Source organism: Diabrotica undecimpunctata, chromosome 5, assembly GCF_040954645.1.
Source record: "Diabrotica undecimpunctata isolate CICGRU chromosome 5, icDiaUnde3, whole genome shotgun sequence".
NCBI classification, from domain to species: domain Eukaryota; kingdom Metazoa; phylum Arthropoda; class Insecta; order Coleoptera; family Chrysomelidae; genus Diabrotica; species Diabrotica undecimpunctata.
The window spans coordinates 85,964,391-85,983,543 of NC_092807.1; the positions used below are offsets into that span (position 1 = coordinate 85,964,391).

The following is a 19,153-nucleotide window of genomic DNA, read 5'->3' on the forward strand; positions in this document are numbered from 1 at the left end:
CCTGTTCTTGCAAGTCCCGATTTTATGGACATTTCAATTTTGCTTGTGATTTAAGTGACTCTGGTGTATGTGGTGTCTTATTTCAAAAGGATGATGGATTAGAATATTTTATTGCATATTTCAGAAAAACTTTAACAAGAGCTCAGCATAAATATACTACTGAGAAGAAGTGTTTAGCAATTTTGCTTTCTATTGAAAAATTTAGATGCTGTATTAAGGGTAGTGATGACTTTACTGTTATTACAGATCACTTCTCACTACAATGGTTATATAGCATGAAAAATCCTGCTCTGAGAATTGCCAGGTAGATAATATAACTATCTGGTCACACACTGTTGTTCATCGTAGTGGTTCTTAAAATGTTGCAGCTGGTTCTCTTTTAAAAATTCCTGAAGCATTTCAAGTTTCTCTCTTAAATTTATATAGTTTAAAAACAGATGTTTGATATAAAAATATGATATTAAAAGATAAATATAATCTTATTTTATATCCTGCTTTTAAGGTTTAAGATACTGTTCTTTATAGACACGTTTTTGCTGGAACTAACTTTTTAGATTCTATTCCAAAATAAAAAATGTTTGTTCCTAATAGGAAGGAAATATAACAAATTTATCATGATGATCCTGCAGCTGCTCATTTGGGTGTCTTTAAAAGTTTTTCTAGGATTTCAGAAATTTATTACTTTCCTGAAATAAGACGTGTTGTTGTGAATTTGCCTCCAGCTGGTCTTATCGGACAATATCGTGATAAATTTTCTTTTTCAGCTTTTATCTGTTGTTGATTTACATGGTTCATGTCCTAGGTTCAAAAATAGAAATCGTTTTCTTTTGGTTGATGTTTACTAGTATACAAAGGTTTTGTTTGTTCATTCTTTGGCTAAAGCTAATTCAAAAGCTATTGTCAAATTTATTGAAAATTAATTTTTTCTTATTTTTAATTATGATAATGGAAAACAATTTGTTTCCAAAGAGTTTAAAACCCTAATGGAAAAATACAAGGTGCAAAAAATTTGGTACAATGCTGAATACTTCCCGTAGATTAACCCTACTAAACGAGTTAATAATATGGTTGTTATTGCTATCAGGTCTTTCATACAAGACGTTCATAAAGATTGGGACATGGAGGACAGTTTTTTACTTTGTTTCTAACATTTCCAAGAAACATTTTAGTTGATGGTTCTTTCTTTGGCACTATCAAAGAAACAGCTAATAATATTGTTAATATTAACAATAAAATGTTTGTTCCCAAATCTTTCAATAATATTTCTCTCATATTTAATGAAGTTGAGAAAAGATACGTCACCCTTACACTACAAACACCAAACGCTGCAATTTACGTAGACGTGATGTAAGATTCCATGTAGGTGACAAAGTCTGGAAGAAAAACAACATTCTTTCAAAAGCTGTGGACGAGGACGACTTTTCTGTTAAATTAGCTGTCAAATTTATTCCCTGTATTGTAAATAAAATTTTATCTTCATTAGTATTTAATCTTTAGGATCTAGATGGTAAACAAGTTGGGAATTTTCATGTTTAGGATATTAAATTAGACAATACTGATTCTGCCGATTATGAATTTCAATAATTTTTTGTGTAATGGTGTAAACCATTCTCATTTATTATTTTTTCTTTTTATATTGCATTTGCCTAATTATAATAAACATATTTTTTGATCTTATTTGTTTTAAAATGTCCTAACTGTCTATATTTTTAATATTTGTATTATTAACATTGTGCAGTTGTTTTAAAATTGATACAAAATTAAAAACCTCATCCAGCATTTATAAGTTGCGTACGGCAACATGGTTTGCTGGATAGGCACATAGTGCTTTTGTTTCCTAGGGTACCTACATATAGTATACTAAAGATTTTTGGGCCAGATCATGTCGATACCTTTTTGCCATAAAATCGTAAGTCTCGTTTAGTAAATTTTACAGTACGGCAGTTTTTTCAATAAACGTGTTTAGAAATGTCCAATTGAAGTGAAAATTGGCATCCGGACGTATTATGATGAGTGTTTGAAGTAAAGTAATGATTTTTCTTTAAAATAGTTTCAGTTTTTTTGTAGTTGGACTTACGTTACTTTGGAAGCATCAAAAATAATTTTGCTACTGTAGTTTTATACAAGTCCAACACTTACGATAATTTTGGTAAATTCAGAAATAATTTTACATTATGATTGTTATCGTAAGCTCAGCACTTACGATAAAAGTATGTTTAGAGACAGCCCCTTAAAGTAACATAAATATATATAAAAAAACACCAAAAATAGTTTATTTAAGGTAATTTATTTGTGAAAAGTAAAAAGTACAATAGGCATTTAACTGAACAACAAATCGCTTTAGTCATAAACTTACAAATAGTCATAATATCTAATGTTATTGCATGTGGTATAATAAATGTGAATCATAGCTAGTCAGCAAAAATCTAATCTTGGGGCCCTTCATCGCTTTCGTCTTCCTCATCGGATTCTGCTAGCTTATCTGGCGCAGCTGACGTTTTCATTAGCCTATATTCTTTTGAAACCTGAGAGGAATTATATTGTTGTCGCAGAGATCAATTAAGTCTTTTTTCTTTGCAACGGAAATAGACAATTTTTAAGAATAAAGCCGTTTTGTTTTTTTTCCTTTTAATTCCATCGTGAAATTGATGCAGTTCTGGCCATTATTTAAATAGTCAACCTCTATAATAATATCTGGGTTACCTTTCTCAAATTTTACATTTTTAATTTCACTGATTTTTATAGGTTTTCCGTTCTTACATTTGAATTTACTCTGTTTAAGTACATCATCAGATATTTTTTTCCATTCTAAGAAGTCGCTAAAATCAATTTTTATTGTTTCAAATGGTTTAGGTTTGGTACGAGAGTTGGATATCAATGTACACCATTCTGATGGAGCCCATACTACGCGTTTTTTGATAAACCGCTCAATTGTTGCGTGAACTGAGTCGACAGGCATATAAGTATGGCCTGGTAGTAAGTATTGCACACTGATTGATGTTATATTAACAGAATCCTTAAAAAAAGTCGAGATCATTACAAACATTGCCTTGTTTTTGTTCTGTCCATAACAACTATCACAATTTAGTGACATATGTTTTACGGTTTGTCTTTTATCAACTTCTTGCAAATATTTGTAGATTATGGTAGATATTTCGTTACTGCCACGTCCTCCGACACATTCTCCCCACAAATAACAAAACCCATTTTGGGTTCCACTTTCGTCAACCATAAGATTGTAATAAGCATACTTTCTGGTGTAGTACAAGAGCAAATTGTCTCCATGTGGTGTGTTTAACACCTTCTGTAGATCGAAACTAGCACATAAAAATTTTGAATCTTAGATAGTTTTCTTTTGCTCAGCTAGAAATGAATCTTTGCATTTTTCTTTGTTTTCCAAATGTTTTTCATACAATTGCTTTGTTTCTTCTGTTTCCTCAAAATCTTTGTCTTTTCTCACTTCACATACTTTGCACTTATATTTTTTCGGCAAGTAAAATCCGATATTAAATTCTGCCTTAAAAATCTTTCGGCACACTTGCAGGGAAACGATATCGTTCTTAGTTATGCCATTTTCTAACTGTTTCTTCTTAAAAAGTTCGTATAAGAATGATACATTACGAAATTCAGTGGGTAAGTGTCTTCTCGATGTTTTATTTCTGCAATAATGAGGTGGGACAGCGGGTAGCAACGTGATAAAATCTAAAACATTCTGCTTCTGCTCTTTCCCAGTCTTGTTATGTGGAACATGCTTACCTCTCGGATCTATTTTGGAAAATGAGGCTGACGTAGAGTTTTCTTTCGTATATCTCAAAGTCATTTGTGAATTATCCGAGGTTTTCAATAAAAATTGTTGGCACACCTCGTGTTCCACATCATTCCACCTAATGATATACTTGTACGAACATTGTCTTCTGCTTCTTCCAGCCTCTTGTTTTCGACGTTTTATTTTAACATATTTTATGCCTAAAGCAAAAGTAAAAACCATAAATAATTACCGAAAAAATTATTTTGTGGTACTTACGTTCTGACTCTGCGGCTATACACAGTGCACTAATAGATCGTAACGCACTTCGCTGCATCGTAAGTAGCAATTTTTGTACCACGTGACTTGCACCTTACGATGTTTTGGTGTCCATGCGATGTTTTCACAACTACAAAATAGATTTGTTCACATTTTTATGTGACTTACGTTACAGCAAATTTGGTTTTTTCTCCAAGACTATGCTATTATACCTTACGATAATTTTGCTGGGAGGTGCCTGGCGGCTTGAGAGATACGATTCTTCAATAAAACTGTTTTCCCTAATTTTGTCACTTACGATGTTATGGCAAAAAGGTATCGATGTGGATCTGTGTTCCTTTTTTGTCTTTTGAGACAGTAAACCTGTTTCGTATATGTTTCTAAATGAATGTTGTTTCGTGTTTATTTTGGAGTTTAAATAGTTTTATGCATATCTAATTCTGGAAATCTGATATAGGATTATGGCGCTTTGAAGCTTGATTGCAGTTTACTTACTCTCACTTGTTATATTTTATCTTTTGTAAACTAAATTTGTGCAGTGTTATATTCTTTTGTGTAGATTTCTGATTTACATTTAGTAAAAGTTACATTTATTGTGTATCATTATCTGTCTTTTATTAATGATTTACTTTAAGTCTCTTAAGACTAGTTTTATGCAGTAACTGTACTTTTTTGTGTAGAACTTTGTCTTATTTGATATAGTGATACTTACTTATCTAGAGTACTTTTTTGTGATTCATTCGTTAAAAGAGCGTAGGCGCAAAATTTCGGGCCAATGCATTCATTTTTTTCGAATTTTGAGAAAACTAAGTATTTTTAAAAAATTTAAACGCAGAATGAAAGATTTCATTATTATCGAGGGCCGAAAGTTCCTGAAAACTTCTATAATGTTTATTTTAGTAAGTTAAAAGGGTAAAAAGAAAAGAATATTTAGTGTGATTTTTAATTTTAAATATTTCATTCAAAAGAAACTTTTTGTTTATTCCAAGGGACTTTCAGACCTCGGTAATAATGTACTCTTTTATTCTGCGTTTAAATTTTTGAAAAATATATATTAGTTTTCTCAGGATTCAAAAAAAAATAAATGCATTTAAAAAGCATTGGCCCTAAATTTTGTGCCTAGGCTCTTATTTAATTGCGATGTGATTTCTCTTTTATATAGTTACCTGACTTTGCTTATTTCCCTTTTATTATAATATATATATATATATATATATATATATATATATATATATATATATATATGTATATATATATATATATATGTATATATATATATATATATATATATGTATATATATATATATATATATATATATATATATATATATATATATATATATATATATAACAAAATGGATTTCGCGCAGGAAGATCATGCACTGATATTCGTTCGGGATATTCGTTCTGCAGCAGGTAATCGAAAAACGGAAGGCAAGGACCCTATCTCCCCACCCATTGTTTGTAGATTTAGAGAAGGCATACGATACGGTACCTTTGACAAAACTATTTCAAACATTGACGAAAAGAGGTCTCAGTAGAGAGTATGTGGATGCTAGCAAGAAGTGTCGTTAAAAAAGGAAACTTTATATCTGAATCATTTCCAATAAAAAAGAGGCTTAAACAAGGATGTTGTCTATTTCCGACCTAATTTAAAATATATTTTCAATCATTGCTAGAGCAGTGGAGGAAACAAGTATCCGGAATCGGAATAGACATAGGCTATGGTAAATGTCTAACAACTTTATTTTTCGCAGATGATCAGGTAGTCGTAGCGAATGATAAGGAAGACATGGACTACATGTTTAGAAAACTAAAGAAAGAATATGAAGAATGGGGCTTCAATATGAATATGTCAAAGATAGAGTATCTTAAAATGGGAGATGATGAAGAAGATCCAGAGCTAGAAATTAGAAACACAAAAACATGTAATGAATATAAATATCTCGGATCTATAATATCTAAAGAAGGCACTACCAAAAAAAATATCGAAAACAGAACGCAGTAGGGAAAAAAAGCGGTAAACATTCTAAACTCTCTACTATGGTCTAAAGATATTGGACAAGAAACGAAATTTACAATCTATCGAACCTTGGTAGAGCCTATTACTTATGGGGTAGCAGTTTGGCGCATCACGAAAAAAGATAGAAAAAGAATAGAAGTAGTAGAAATGAATTTTTTAAGAAGAGCGTGTGGTCTATCCAAAAAAGATCGTATCAGGACTGAAGATATTAGAAGGAGGACAAATACTGTATATTACAGTGTAGACAGAATTGAAACGAGACAACTAGTGTGGTATGGTCACGTGAAGCGAATTAATGAAGATATATGGCCAAAGAAAGCTGTAAATTACATGCTATAACAACAGTTGCCTGGAAAGAAAATGTACGGCACATAATGGGAGATAGAGCCCTCAAAGAAGACGAATGGATGGACAGAAAACGATGGCGGTCGAAATGCGAGAAGCGGCAGAGGCTGTAGGAACCTCGCTTATATATATATATATATATATATATATATATATATATATATATATATATATATATATATATATATATATATATATATATATATATATATATATATATATATATATATATATATATATATTTATATATACACTGGGGTGCAAAATTAACCGGACACATGATTTTTCCTAAAAACTGGAGTTTAAAAGAGTTTAAGATGTCCCCCATTAAGTATTTAATAATAGACAAAATTTAAAAGTCAAATTTATTACAACTCAAGAATGTTACTTAGAAAAAACAATAAACAATTTAAAAAATTTAAAAATCCGCAAAAAAAAAGAAATATTATTTTTTATTTTAATATAAACAATTTTTATGAAAAACAATGTTTAGTAGAGTATATTACCTCCACGAGCCCTAATTACGGCCCTTATTCGATCAGGCATACTTCGGATCAAGGTAGCAAAGTCTGCTTGAGAAATTTGCTCCCATTCGTCACGAACTGCTTGCTTCAAATCATTTATGGTTTCAAACTCACCATGGTTACGTCGAATACGTCGTCCCAGAATATCCCATGCATGCTCTATTGGATTTAAGTCTGCACTTCATGGCGGCCATGGTAATAAACGAATTTCAACTTCATCCAAGTAATCCCGTGTTATTCTTGCAATGTGCGGACGAGCATTATCTTGCATTAGACGAAAGTTTTCTCCAATAAATGGGGCAAATGGCACTACATGATCTTCCAAACATTGCTGAATATACCGTTGAGCGTTCAAACTGCCCCCTTGAATTCTCCTAGTGTATTGTCCTGTTTCCCGAAATCTTTGTATTGCATCAAACACTGTACTTCGAGAAATTCCTAAAGCATTTGCAATGTAACGAATGCTCCGCCCATCATCCTGCAAAGCAATAACTTGTGCTGCTTCTTCTGGTGTCATAATTTTTTTAATGCAAGTTTTAAACAGGAGACAATCAAAAACCTACAGCCGAACTTATAATCAGGTACAGCACCACAATAAACTTAAATTAATACTAAGCCAATATTTCACATTAATAACAAAACGTATGTGTAAAAGTGTTTTTGTTCGCAAAAAACATCTAAACAGATTCAAACAAGAAAAAAAGGCATAAAATACAATTTCAAAATTTCAAACAAATTAAACAAGTTTCAATCTAAACACCAACAAAAAACAAAAAAATTGAGTGTCCGGTTAATTTTGCACCCCAGTATATATATATATATATATATATATATATATATATATATATATATATATATATATATACATTAATCTAATTTGAATAATTACTACTAATGGAATATGGGCTACTGCCTTAATACCAACATGGCTTCAATCGATCACCAAAGTCCGCAAGTATCTGTTAATTTAGTTTTTATTATTTCTCCCTATATTTCTGTCTGACGGATACTAGAATCTATTGGATAATATATGATTATTCAGAGCGTATTCCTTTGAAAACCTTAGGCTCCTAACTTACTTTTGGAGGTAGTTATATTGTAACCCATTGGCACCCAACGTTTCTGAAGGGTTGTTCAATGGTTACACATTGGCACCCAACGTGGGAAAATCTGTAACCATGACTCTCGACCATGACTGATTGTTAGACCTCGTTTAGCACAGTCTCTCAGGTGTGAGACCGTCTTATCTTACAAGTAAATCTGAACAATGAGTTTGGCTGGGACAAATAAACTAAGATATTAACTAATCATATTTATTGGACATAAAAAATATAAAATAAATTTTAATAAAATATTAAAAATCAAAGCAAATCTTGCTTATACGGTTTACAAATAAAATATGATACTTATAACATCACTAGATCAGCTGTTGTTAGCTTTAAATAATTGCAGGCTTTACAGGATAGCAGAATGTAGCGGTTAGTTGCTGGAGATGCCAGAATCGAGCTAGTTTTATTTCTAATAGCTATTATTTTGCGTGGCTATTAGTTTCTGCATATCTGCTGCAATTGTTATCCCATGTGTGTTGTGCACTACAAGGCTTTCATGTTCCCACCCAACAAGGGAAACAGGAAAATTAGTTATCCCAACAACCCAGAGAAAACTTAATATTTTAAATTGAATTTTGAGCTGAAGATACAGTTTTAATAACAAAAAGCAACATAAAAATTAATAATCCACCTCCAGTTGAAATGACATAATAAAGCAGAGTTATTAACTGGCATACATATTGTCTACAGGAGTGAGGTATAGAAATTTATATGTTAAATGTCTGTGACGTAGAACAGACTGGAGGCAAATATAGGAATTATATAACTAAAATAAATAAACATTAAAAATGAAAAATAAAGATTAAATAGAATATTTAGTTGATTGAAAAATCGGACGCCAACGATTTTTAGAATAAAAATAGTAAAATCAGAAATAAAATTAATAAACTAATAAAATTAAAATTTAAATAAAATAAATATTAAAAAAAAAACAACAAACATAATATGACGTTAATAACGTTACAACCCCGAATTTTTCACTGCAAATTATATGGCTCGTACAGCATACCAGATCATTAGAGGATAGAAATATCACAACCTAATATTAAAGATAATATAAAATAGCATTTAATCTTTATTTTTTAGGTTAAATAAATATATTTTTCATTACTTATTCTTAAAAAGATAACTTTGATTTTCTAGGTAACGTCATTGCCTGATGCATTGCAGTTAATAAATCAAATAAGATTTTAATTCCGTAGCTTTAAACCAATACTATTTTATTAGAGTGTAATCGAAATCTTATTTACCTTGTGTTGAAACAGTGGAAGTGGCCCCTGGCACCAGAAGTAAAGTTGCAACTCCCTGAAAGTTCGGGCGAAAGTTGCAACTGCCATTTCTCTTTCGATTGGCTCCGATATCCATATCTACACATCTGAAATCTCCGTGTTAGATTTTTCAAAATGATTTTATCTGAAACAAAATACAACAAAATTTTAATGATGTCTGTCTATTAAGAGTTTAATATAAAAATTATATTAATAGTCTGTTGAATATAAAACAACCATAGGAAAATTTTGTAAGACAAAATTAAGTTTAATAACTAATCCGAGTAAAGGAGTCTGTAGGGATTACGTATTTTTATATCGCTTACAAACTTAATAAATAAAAAAACAAAAATAATAGTTTTTGTAAAATACCAAGTATAAGTATACTTTGAATTGTTTGAAATATTGCATACCTATTATTACTAGAATCTATATTTAAGACCTACGGCTCTGACTATCTTTAAGGTGAAAACTCACTCGTCTCAGATACCAACAATATCAAACAAAAGGATTTAGCTTTGGAAAACTGATTTCGTGTTATCAAGCTCTAGGTGACCTGGTATACTACAGTATCTCCCAAAAATTTTCGTACGAATCTAGACTTCGAACTAGAAACTGTCTGCACCCCACAAAATTAAACGAACAAGCTGACCAAACTACAAAAGAATCGTAAAAGAATATATCAAATCAATGTCCACAATTAACTCAAAACAAGAACTGAAAGAATGTTTAAATTCAAAAAACATTGAGAAATACATAGAAGTGAAAACTGCGACAATTATATTCAGCAGCTGAATATCAACAAATCTGCGTTCTGGAAGCTTTTAAAAATATTATAAACAGACAAAAACCAATTCCAGTCTTCTCAGCACGGAGAACATAAAAAGGTGTACTCAGTACAAATTCGGAAGTTATAAAAGACAAGCTTAAAGCAGGATGTATTAACCACTACCATTCTAATGAAGGGTTATAATTCAAAGACGAGGTAAAAAGAAAATGTAAAATTCTTAAAAGAAAACGGGGCACAATAAATACATGACATGTGCATAGTACAATACACACCTTCCAAAAAAAAAAATCAAATAACTAACCAAACTAACCAACGCCAAGAAAGCTTCAAAACCAGACAACATCACAAACATAACTCTAAAAAGTCTGTCAGCGAAAGCGATAGTAAATAAATATCTAGCAAACCTAATTAATAGTCCTGAGATTAAAATGTTTTTCTAACAGATGAAAAGAGGCTCATATCATTATCATAGGGAAACCAGAAAAAATTGTACATTTTAACAAATCTTCAGCCCATCAGCTTATTTCCAGCAATAAGCAAAATTACAGAGCGAGTGATACTAGATTGGCTAAAAAAAGAATCTGAGACAATTAGAATCATAAAACTAAATCATACTTAGGGTTTAGGACGAAACAATCGTGCGAACTCCAGGTACTGCGATTAACTGAATATATTACGAAAGTGTTCAACGAAAAGATGTACACAGCAGCCGCCTTTCTCGACGTAAGTAAAGCATTTGACAAAGTCTGGTCTGATTTGGTCAACTCTACTTAAAGTCGGAACCATGGAGGCTGAAGTACCGCAAGGAGCAGTGTTATCGCCATATCTGTACACTATATTTATGCCAGACATTACAAACTAAAGAACTGACCGCAAATATGGTGTGTACATTGGAAAATAACAGTCAACTCGGACAAAATACAGGCCGTCATGTATCAAAAGAAAATGCAAGCCAAGCAGAGAATTAACCCTATTTATTATTTCGATTCAATATGCAAGTCAAGCCAAATGTGTAGGCATTCATCATTCAATCTTCGCTTATCCACTGCTGGACATAGATCTCCCTCATAATTCTCCATCTATATCGATCCTGTGCCTCTTGCATCCAATTCCTATGACAACGTTTTAGATCGTCAGTCCAACGTGTTGGTGGACGACCTCTGCTTCGGTAGGCATCATCTTTTGGTCTCCATTCCAGTATCCGCTTTGTCCATCTATTATCTGTGCAGGCATTATGCTAGATAAAAAGAAAAATTCCCGAAATACATAAATTAAACGGTCCACAAAGCCAAAGTACTTAGGAGTGAACTCTAGCACATGCTACAAGCGTGGACTCGATGGCAGAGCTTTAGGGAGTTTAGCCGGCGAAGAGAACACAATTTATTCTGCCAATTTCGTGGCTGAGTAACCGAATATACACTTTTAGGATAAAGAGACATCAACTGGTGGCCCTTTGTCGGGAACACATACGTTTTGGAGATGTAAGTCCTAAAGTCATGAACCAAATGTAAATTCAGTCAATCATAGGGAGAAAAGCTATTTTTTAGCTACCCCTTAAATTAGGTGGTCTAACCACAAAAAGTAAAATAGAGGATGTCCCATTATCTGGGGTATCCAAAGTATTATAAGCCTCCCTATTGGTTATGTCCTGCGATGGGGAGGAGTAGTGGCATAGCTTGGTGGTTAGATAGGTTCCACTCCATGATAGAGTGTGACCGGTTTGATCTTCGGACATGTAGGTTCCAATATTCCAATGAAACGTACATGTCCATCGGGTCTAGGTTATACGCATGCGTGTGTGTTTGTATATGTTTTACGACTAAATCTACATCTAAAAAATCAACAAAAATTTTTACTGAAACCAAAAATTTTTGTATGACCGGAAGGTAACCAAAACATGTGTTTGGACGTATTTTTCATGGCTAGTCATGAATCCCTTTTTAATATGTGTATCAGCCGTCGCTTGTGAGTTATACGGCACTTATTAATTTTACCTGAACCAAAAGTGAGTATTTGCGTATTGACAATTTTTGCCGTAATAATTTATCTGTCGAATTGAAATACATCATCAGTTTTCCCTATCTATTACAGTTTCTTCAATTTAAGACTGGACAGACAGATGGATCGACGAATCGACAGACAGACGGATCGACGGATGGTCAGACAAATTTAATCTGTACCATCCAAAACCTGTAACATTGTGTGTATTGTAACAAAAATTGTGTTGACGCTAATTACCAGTGTTTTATTTATAATTTGATAAAAAAAATTTGAATGTTAATGAGTTAAAAAAAAGTAATAAATGCGAATAAACACATCAGGACGCGGAAATAGGCAAACATAGAAAAAAAAAGATGTATTATATCAAAAACTTTATATAACATATGAAATGACTTTACCTCATCCTAATGCATATAAATTATTTTCTTATTTAAAAGCAAAAAACCAAGAACGTTTTATCATCATTTTAATGTATTCACTGCTAAAACGTGCTTTTCTAGCAGGAAAATTTCATTGTTAACATTTTATCGCAACATTTAGCTTTAAAGGTAATTATTGATAATTAAAACGGTAGAGAATGGCTGAATGGTTCATTAAACACAGTGAGAGAGAAATTATGATAACAGTAACTTCGTTGCATTCAAGTATACTATGGAGTCGACAGGAATTAATGAAGTGTTTGGTTAAGGCTGGTGAAGTCGATTAGTTCGAGAGTTTCTGGCTGCAAAATTTTTGTTGTTTGTTTGATTGTTATCTTAATAAATATATAGCAACTAAGGAAAATTGAAAGTATACTGATATTTACAGGAGGCCCTAAGAATACTACATAGGTACCATTGAAATAATCTTGAATTTTTGTAAACTTCGTAATTTAAAAATATCTCACTTGTCCTCAATGTTTCCTCTTTTTGTTTTATTTTTTGTTTTTATTCTTACATACTGTTCGATATTCCAATATTAATTATTCTTTTAATCAATAAGTGCATGCCGAATCTGAATATTTTTGCTGATTGCTTTGTTAATTATATAATTTTTGGTGGTTATACTGTAAATCGTTGATTTTTTTAGTATTATTTTAATAAACGATTCGATTATTCCGTTAATCAGACAGTTTCTCAAAAGAATAATTTTTGATATGTTGATTAAGTATTCAGTTAATGAATCCATAACCCAATATTGGTATTTAGTTTATTGATTTATTGACCACCATGAATGACAACGGTAACACTTCTTATCCCTCGTTACGCACCGAGAACCAGCCTGAAATAGAACCTTATAAATGATCTGAAATATTTTCGATCGTACCCGAATTTAAAGGCGATCAGATATTTTGACACAAGTTTTTAAATACTTGTGAATATGCCTACAATATGTCGACGCGTGATCAAAAATAACGATTAGTAATTCTCATAAAAAATAAACTATTCGGAAGAGCAGCCCAACTTATAAGTTCAAGAAATCCATTATCGTATCTAGAAATCAAGCAGATTATTAATTCTTATTTCGGCTACACTAAAGACATATCTTCTTTGATACAAGTTTTAGAGGGAATTGGCTTACGAATGAATCGGCTGTTACATTCCTCAATCGTGTCCAAGTCCTTAGTGCAAAAATGTATTCTAATATACAGAAATTAAAACCAAAACAATAGACCCAATGATCAACAAAGACCTCAATTCACACCAAATTAAAATAACTCACAAGTACGCCCTTCTGAAATTCATAGGAATCATTATTTTTGTGAACGATATACACAGAGCTCATTTCGTTAACTATGAACCTGACTATGCTAGTGATTATATCAGAATTTTCTCATAGTCCCGAACCAGAATTATTCACCAAACAATGCCAGTTCAATGAACGAATCTTTGTCTCAAATACAAAATCAGATTCAAACTCTGAATTTGGGCGACATGAACCCATCTCTGAACTTTCCAAAACAGAATTTTCTCTGAGCTCTCTTCTTTTGATTAGAGGGTAACAATGAACCCTCTAATTAAATTAAAATAGATCCCAAATCCAAGAAAATATTCAAGTTAACATGTCATCTGTCGAATACATGCCATGCCATGTATTCGATAGACGACATGTTAACTTGAATATTGCCGTTTTGTACAAAAAAGAAAAGGATACGGTCAATATCCCCAACGCGTTAGTATACGTGAATAAAAAAGGAGAATTTCTGACATCCGTAGTAAACGCAAACGCAATCTCCAAAATTATCGATTTTTCCGAATTGAACCATGTTCGAACTACTTTATCCTAAATTTCCAATCAAACGATAACTTGGTAAATTAGAAGAAGATCCGTGATCTTCGGATAGTCCAAAACTCGATTTTAAATATTTATTATTTACTATCTAAATACCTCTATCTCTCTACCCATACTAAATCGGAGAACTATATATTATCCTGGCTTGCTATAAACGATTTAACATGTTTTATGCCAGTCTAGGAACTCGACTTACTATTTAAATTATACCAAGGTTATGTAATAAATACAACTATGGTATATGATTACTTAAACGCCACACTGTAGAGTTAGCATAGGCTAACTCTTGCTGCAAACTTGCAGCCTACAAACATTTCTACTTCCAGATAATCTAATCTCTACTTGTTCCAATATTTTGTCGTCAATTATCATTTGGGTTATCTGGACACCACTAAAGATATTGTCTATAAATATTTTCATTGTGCCACACTTTTCCCCTAAGTATTTTTTATATCATCATTTTAGATTTTATTCCTAGAGACTCTATTTTTAGTTTTTCAGGGTAACATTGAGGGATGTTAGTATTAAAAGTCTAAAGACACTGTCTAAAAAAAAAATTATGGATAATGTTAAAAGTTCTTCAAGCAGGGAGTGGTAATATAAAAATATCTATAATTTGCTTGCAATGCGTATTTCGGCAGCTCTCTTGACAATATATAAAAACCTTAAGCATATAAAGTCCTCACTCTGTATATAAAAAAAATTTCTATTTTGAGTATATATGTAAAAGTTACACAACTAATAATTTATAGCTTTTTATAAAATAGAAGACTTTTTTTTCTATTTATATGCAAGTTGCGTTTCGTTATAGTTCACTAGGGATTTTACTAATTATCTGTATTTCCTCAGAGATTCAATTTGATGCCAGACTCGTAATTCTCCAGAAACCGTATAGCTAGTAAATATTTTAATGTATATTCCTCAGGAGTGGTGTCTCCTGGTGGGAACTGTAGAAATTGCTTTGTAACACATTGAAAAGCTTCACCACGTGTATGCAGTTTTGGAGCTGCAGTATTAAGTTTATCAATTAGGATGCCCATTTAGTAATATACTTTAAGGTTAAAGCAATATAATGTTAATAATATTAATATTTATATTACTAAGTTTGAACTGCACAAAATATAAAATCTCTAACTTCAGTTATTTAACAGCCTACAAACGTTTACTGCTGCTATAAATATTAAATAAATATTGACAAAAAATTATAAACATATATAAAGCAAAACTCGTATGAAATACGAGGCCTTTCCCATGTGAGTTAGCTCACCTATAGAATTTACAGATTATGGCGAATACAATAAAAAATTTGTTTTGCCGGAAATCTAGATAAAACGAATTCCTTTCACTTCCCACCGCAGATCGCCCGTAAATTATTTTCTAATGGGTTTCATCCCTGGGCTAGTGGTAAATATACTACCAACAAAACGTATCCATATAAATAAGTGATTTGATAGCCGTCTCAAATTACGATTGTTTTTGATGGCTCTATATTGTTTTGGTTTTATATCTCCCAAATCTATCGATTGAGGCCGTGTGTACAGTTTGATGTACCAAACTAGTCTAAATTGGTATTACACTGAGGTAAATTAGAGGTGTTTATTTGAAATTATATTTATCCAGTAATCCACTTCCACATATTTTTTATTCATGTGAATACAGCAGTATTGATTTGTAACAATAAATTAAAATATCAATAGTTTGCATTTCGAGATTTCATTTTACAAATCAGGAACTTTTAGAACATAGTATTATCTTGTAATAAATTTTTGTTGAAGTTTGTCTAACAGTTGAAGTATGAGAAGCATTTTCTCTTGAATCTTACTAATTTGATGGTACAAATATAAAATTTAGATCCATTTACCCGTTGTTATTTAAAACACTAATTTACCACATGCTTTCATTAACAATGTTAAAGTAAGTGATAAATAAATTCTTAAATATTTTAGTTATATACTTCAGGGAACAGGGTACTCCAGGTTGACACACGTGTGGCAGACCAATAGTGCCAATGGAAGAGTGCAAATAAAACAAATATGACATGAGTGCATTGGAAGGTTGCTAAACCAAGAACACCAGAGGAGAAACAGAGGATGCGGGATTCCAAATGAGAATGTAATACTAGGGACAGCGAGATCTTCGAGGCGTTACGTACACTGAAGAATGGTTAGGCAGTAGGACTTGTGAGTAATACAATACCTGCGTAGGTTTAGAAGGCCCTTGGAGAGAAATGGGTTAATGTTTTGTAGTATCATTGTATAAAGAAAAGGGGACATTCAGAACTTTAAGAACTACAGAGAGATAGAGAAAAAGAACTATAGAGTAAGCACTTGTGTCCTAAACAAACTGTTTTGTAAAGGTACTGTTATATTTACCTTATAAACAATTACAATAATTTTTAAACTGTTTTTCTTAGACAAAATATTTTTACATATTTGAAAAGCTGATCATTTTTAAACAAACTTAAAGGAACTAAAAGGTTATTTTGTGTATATACGAATTTTTGTATAATAAATATGAGAACTAATTAGTTTTCTTTTAAAGATAAAAACTTTTAAAGATATATTATGTAGTAGAAAATCAATATTATGTTGATTTAGTGTCGATAGGAGCCTGATTTATGTAATAATAATCTCAGGTATACAGGCTCGTCCACTCTCTCAAGTGCAGTGTTGCATAGTACTATATTTTGGACATCCACTAGCTCTTTGTAGATGGTTTCTGTTTTCGTCAAGTTCATTTTTAGGCCAACTTCATTGCTAGCTGCATTTTGGTCATATATAAGTTCTTGTAGTTCTTTAGAAATATTAGCAATCAGAATAATGTTGTCTGCAAATCTTAGATGCAACCTTACATAATCCATAATTTTTGGCATGGATTTCTCAAAACCTCTAGTAATTGATACAAAGCTAATTAGTGAAGCCGTTGTTATTTTGTTTATCGTAAACAAAAAATGATAAACTGAGTGATTTCTTGAGAAATTTGAAAGTGTAGTGTATTTTTGGATTGCGTAAAAATCACTAGTTAAAAAGAGAGAGTGGAAGGAGATTTTACATAATAATAGAATTTGAAAGCTGGGAAAAATGGTTGTCTATTGCTGACTTTAAAAGGAAAAACCTCAAATGCTGTAAAGTGATTGAATACCGGTAGTTGTCAATGGTTGTAAAAGTAATTTGTGAATAAAAGTTAGAAAGTGGTAGCAGTACATGTCTATGAATACTGATTGGGAGAAGTTCAGTTTAAGTTTTTAGCTGTATTAATTGTAACTATTAACTAGTTATAATTATCCGGAGAATCATAGACAAGGATATTTTTGGTAGCCAAAAGAGATCGAAAAGATCCTTGAGACGTTTTATCTATATTCTGTGTAAGCAGTCCAAAGGGAACGACAAAGCTTTTGATGAGCGAGATTAGGGACATTTCAGAATTAAAAGATAACAGTATGTTTCAAGAACAATATTGCAGGGCCATAAAGTTTGAGATAAAACAAATAATAAAATTAATTTGTAAGGTTTTTTTTTATTTTCGATAAATTAGTATCTGTTAATTGTTAAAGCTAATTTAATGTTATTCTGCGCGGTTTAATTTTTCAAGATCAGAACATTGATATTTCTTATGGATTTGTTTATACGTGTAAGAAATCTTTTAACGGATTTTATCATTATAGTTAATTGTATTGAACAAAATTTAAATTTTATTCTTTTCCTCCTCCTGTTTTTATATTGAACACTAGCTAACGACAAAGGTATTTTTTGAACTTAAATAAAAACCCTGAAATATAATAACATCTAATTAATAATTTAGCGTCTTTAATAATTATCAGTTTATTACGTATACTTGGTACGTCTTTAAGTGTATCTGATACTAGTGGTAGAACTGGGTCAACATATCAAGGGGCACTTACATCACTGCTTATTAGTCACCATATCTGCGGTGGAACTGATGCGGTAATGGCAGCATGGACGATGTGATGTAAAGTCAAAACAATTACCGGGTCAAAAGCAAAGTAATTGGTCGGGTAAGAGCGAGCCAGTTTGAATCTGTTCCGACGAACGACGTCATGTCTCCTGTCGCTTTTGTCAATTTTCTCGGTAACGCTGTTCTGCTTCGATAGAGAGAACTGTCAAATTAGAACATCGGCGTGTATATTCGAACAAATTGAATGGGAAAACTAACTAGGTGTAACGGTTAAAAAAATAAATTGTTAACATGTTGTTACGCTATAATTTAAAAATAAATGCTAAATTACTTTTTATATAATAATAAAACACTAAAAATTTTGTTTTTAAAACTTTTTCTATTATCTTTATTCGAATCTATGAAAATTAACAAATTAAAAAATACAGACATAATTCTGAACGACCAACTTGAGACAAACAGTTCTGCCCTACTCAACTTATTTAATGTAATTTAATTAAAGACTGTGTAATCGCATAACAAAAATATATTACTCGAGAAGCTCTGCTGAATCAGCTGTAGTGATAAACGTTTTAATAAATATTGTGAAAGTTTTGAAAACAAGAGTTTTCAGCGTTTTATTGTTATATAAAACGAATTTCTTATCAAGTAACGGTCGAATCCTTTACTTAAATTATTTTTAATAAAAATAAAAGTAATAAGTTTAATTAAGGTATTAGGTGGCTAAAGAAAAATAATTTTGAATAATTAGTTCATTATTTCAGCTTAAGCCTGTTAAACAGCCTGTTAAACATTTATTTTCAGTAGCACTTAACCCTAGATCCTAGAACACTAACCATTCGTGAAAGCTGATTGGTTTTTTAAGAATTGGCAACCTTGCACG

At 31.6% G+C, this 19,153-nt stretch overlaps 1 protein-coding gene across 2 annotated transcripts in view; it reads right to left on the reverse strand.

The window, feature by feature from the left end:
- LOC140441434 (5-hydroxytryptamine receptor-like) overlaps nucleotides 1–19,153 on the reverse strand; it is a 2,088,213-nt gene that overhangs the window by 637,138 nt on the left and 1,431,922 nt on the right. For both annotated transcript variants that reach the window (XM_072532163.1, XM_072532164.1), the window contains one exon: nucleotides 9,276–9,438. In XM_072532163.1, coding sequence (XP_072388264.1) covers nucleotides 9,276–9,390 — 115 coding nt within the window. In that variant the 5' untranslated portion in view covers nucleotides 9,391–9,438. The remainder of the gene's footprint in view (nucleotides 1–9,275; nucleotides 9,439–19,153) is intronic.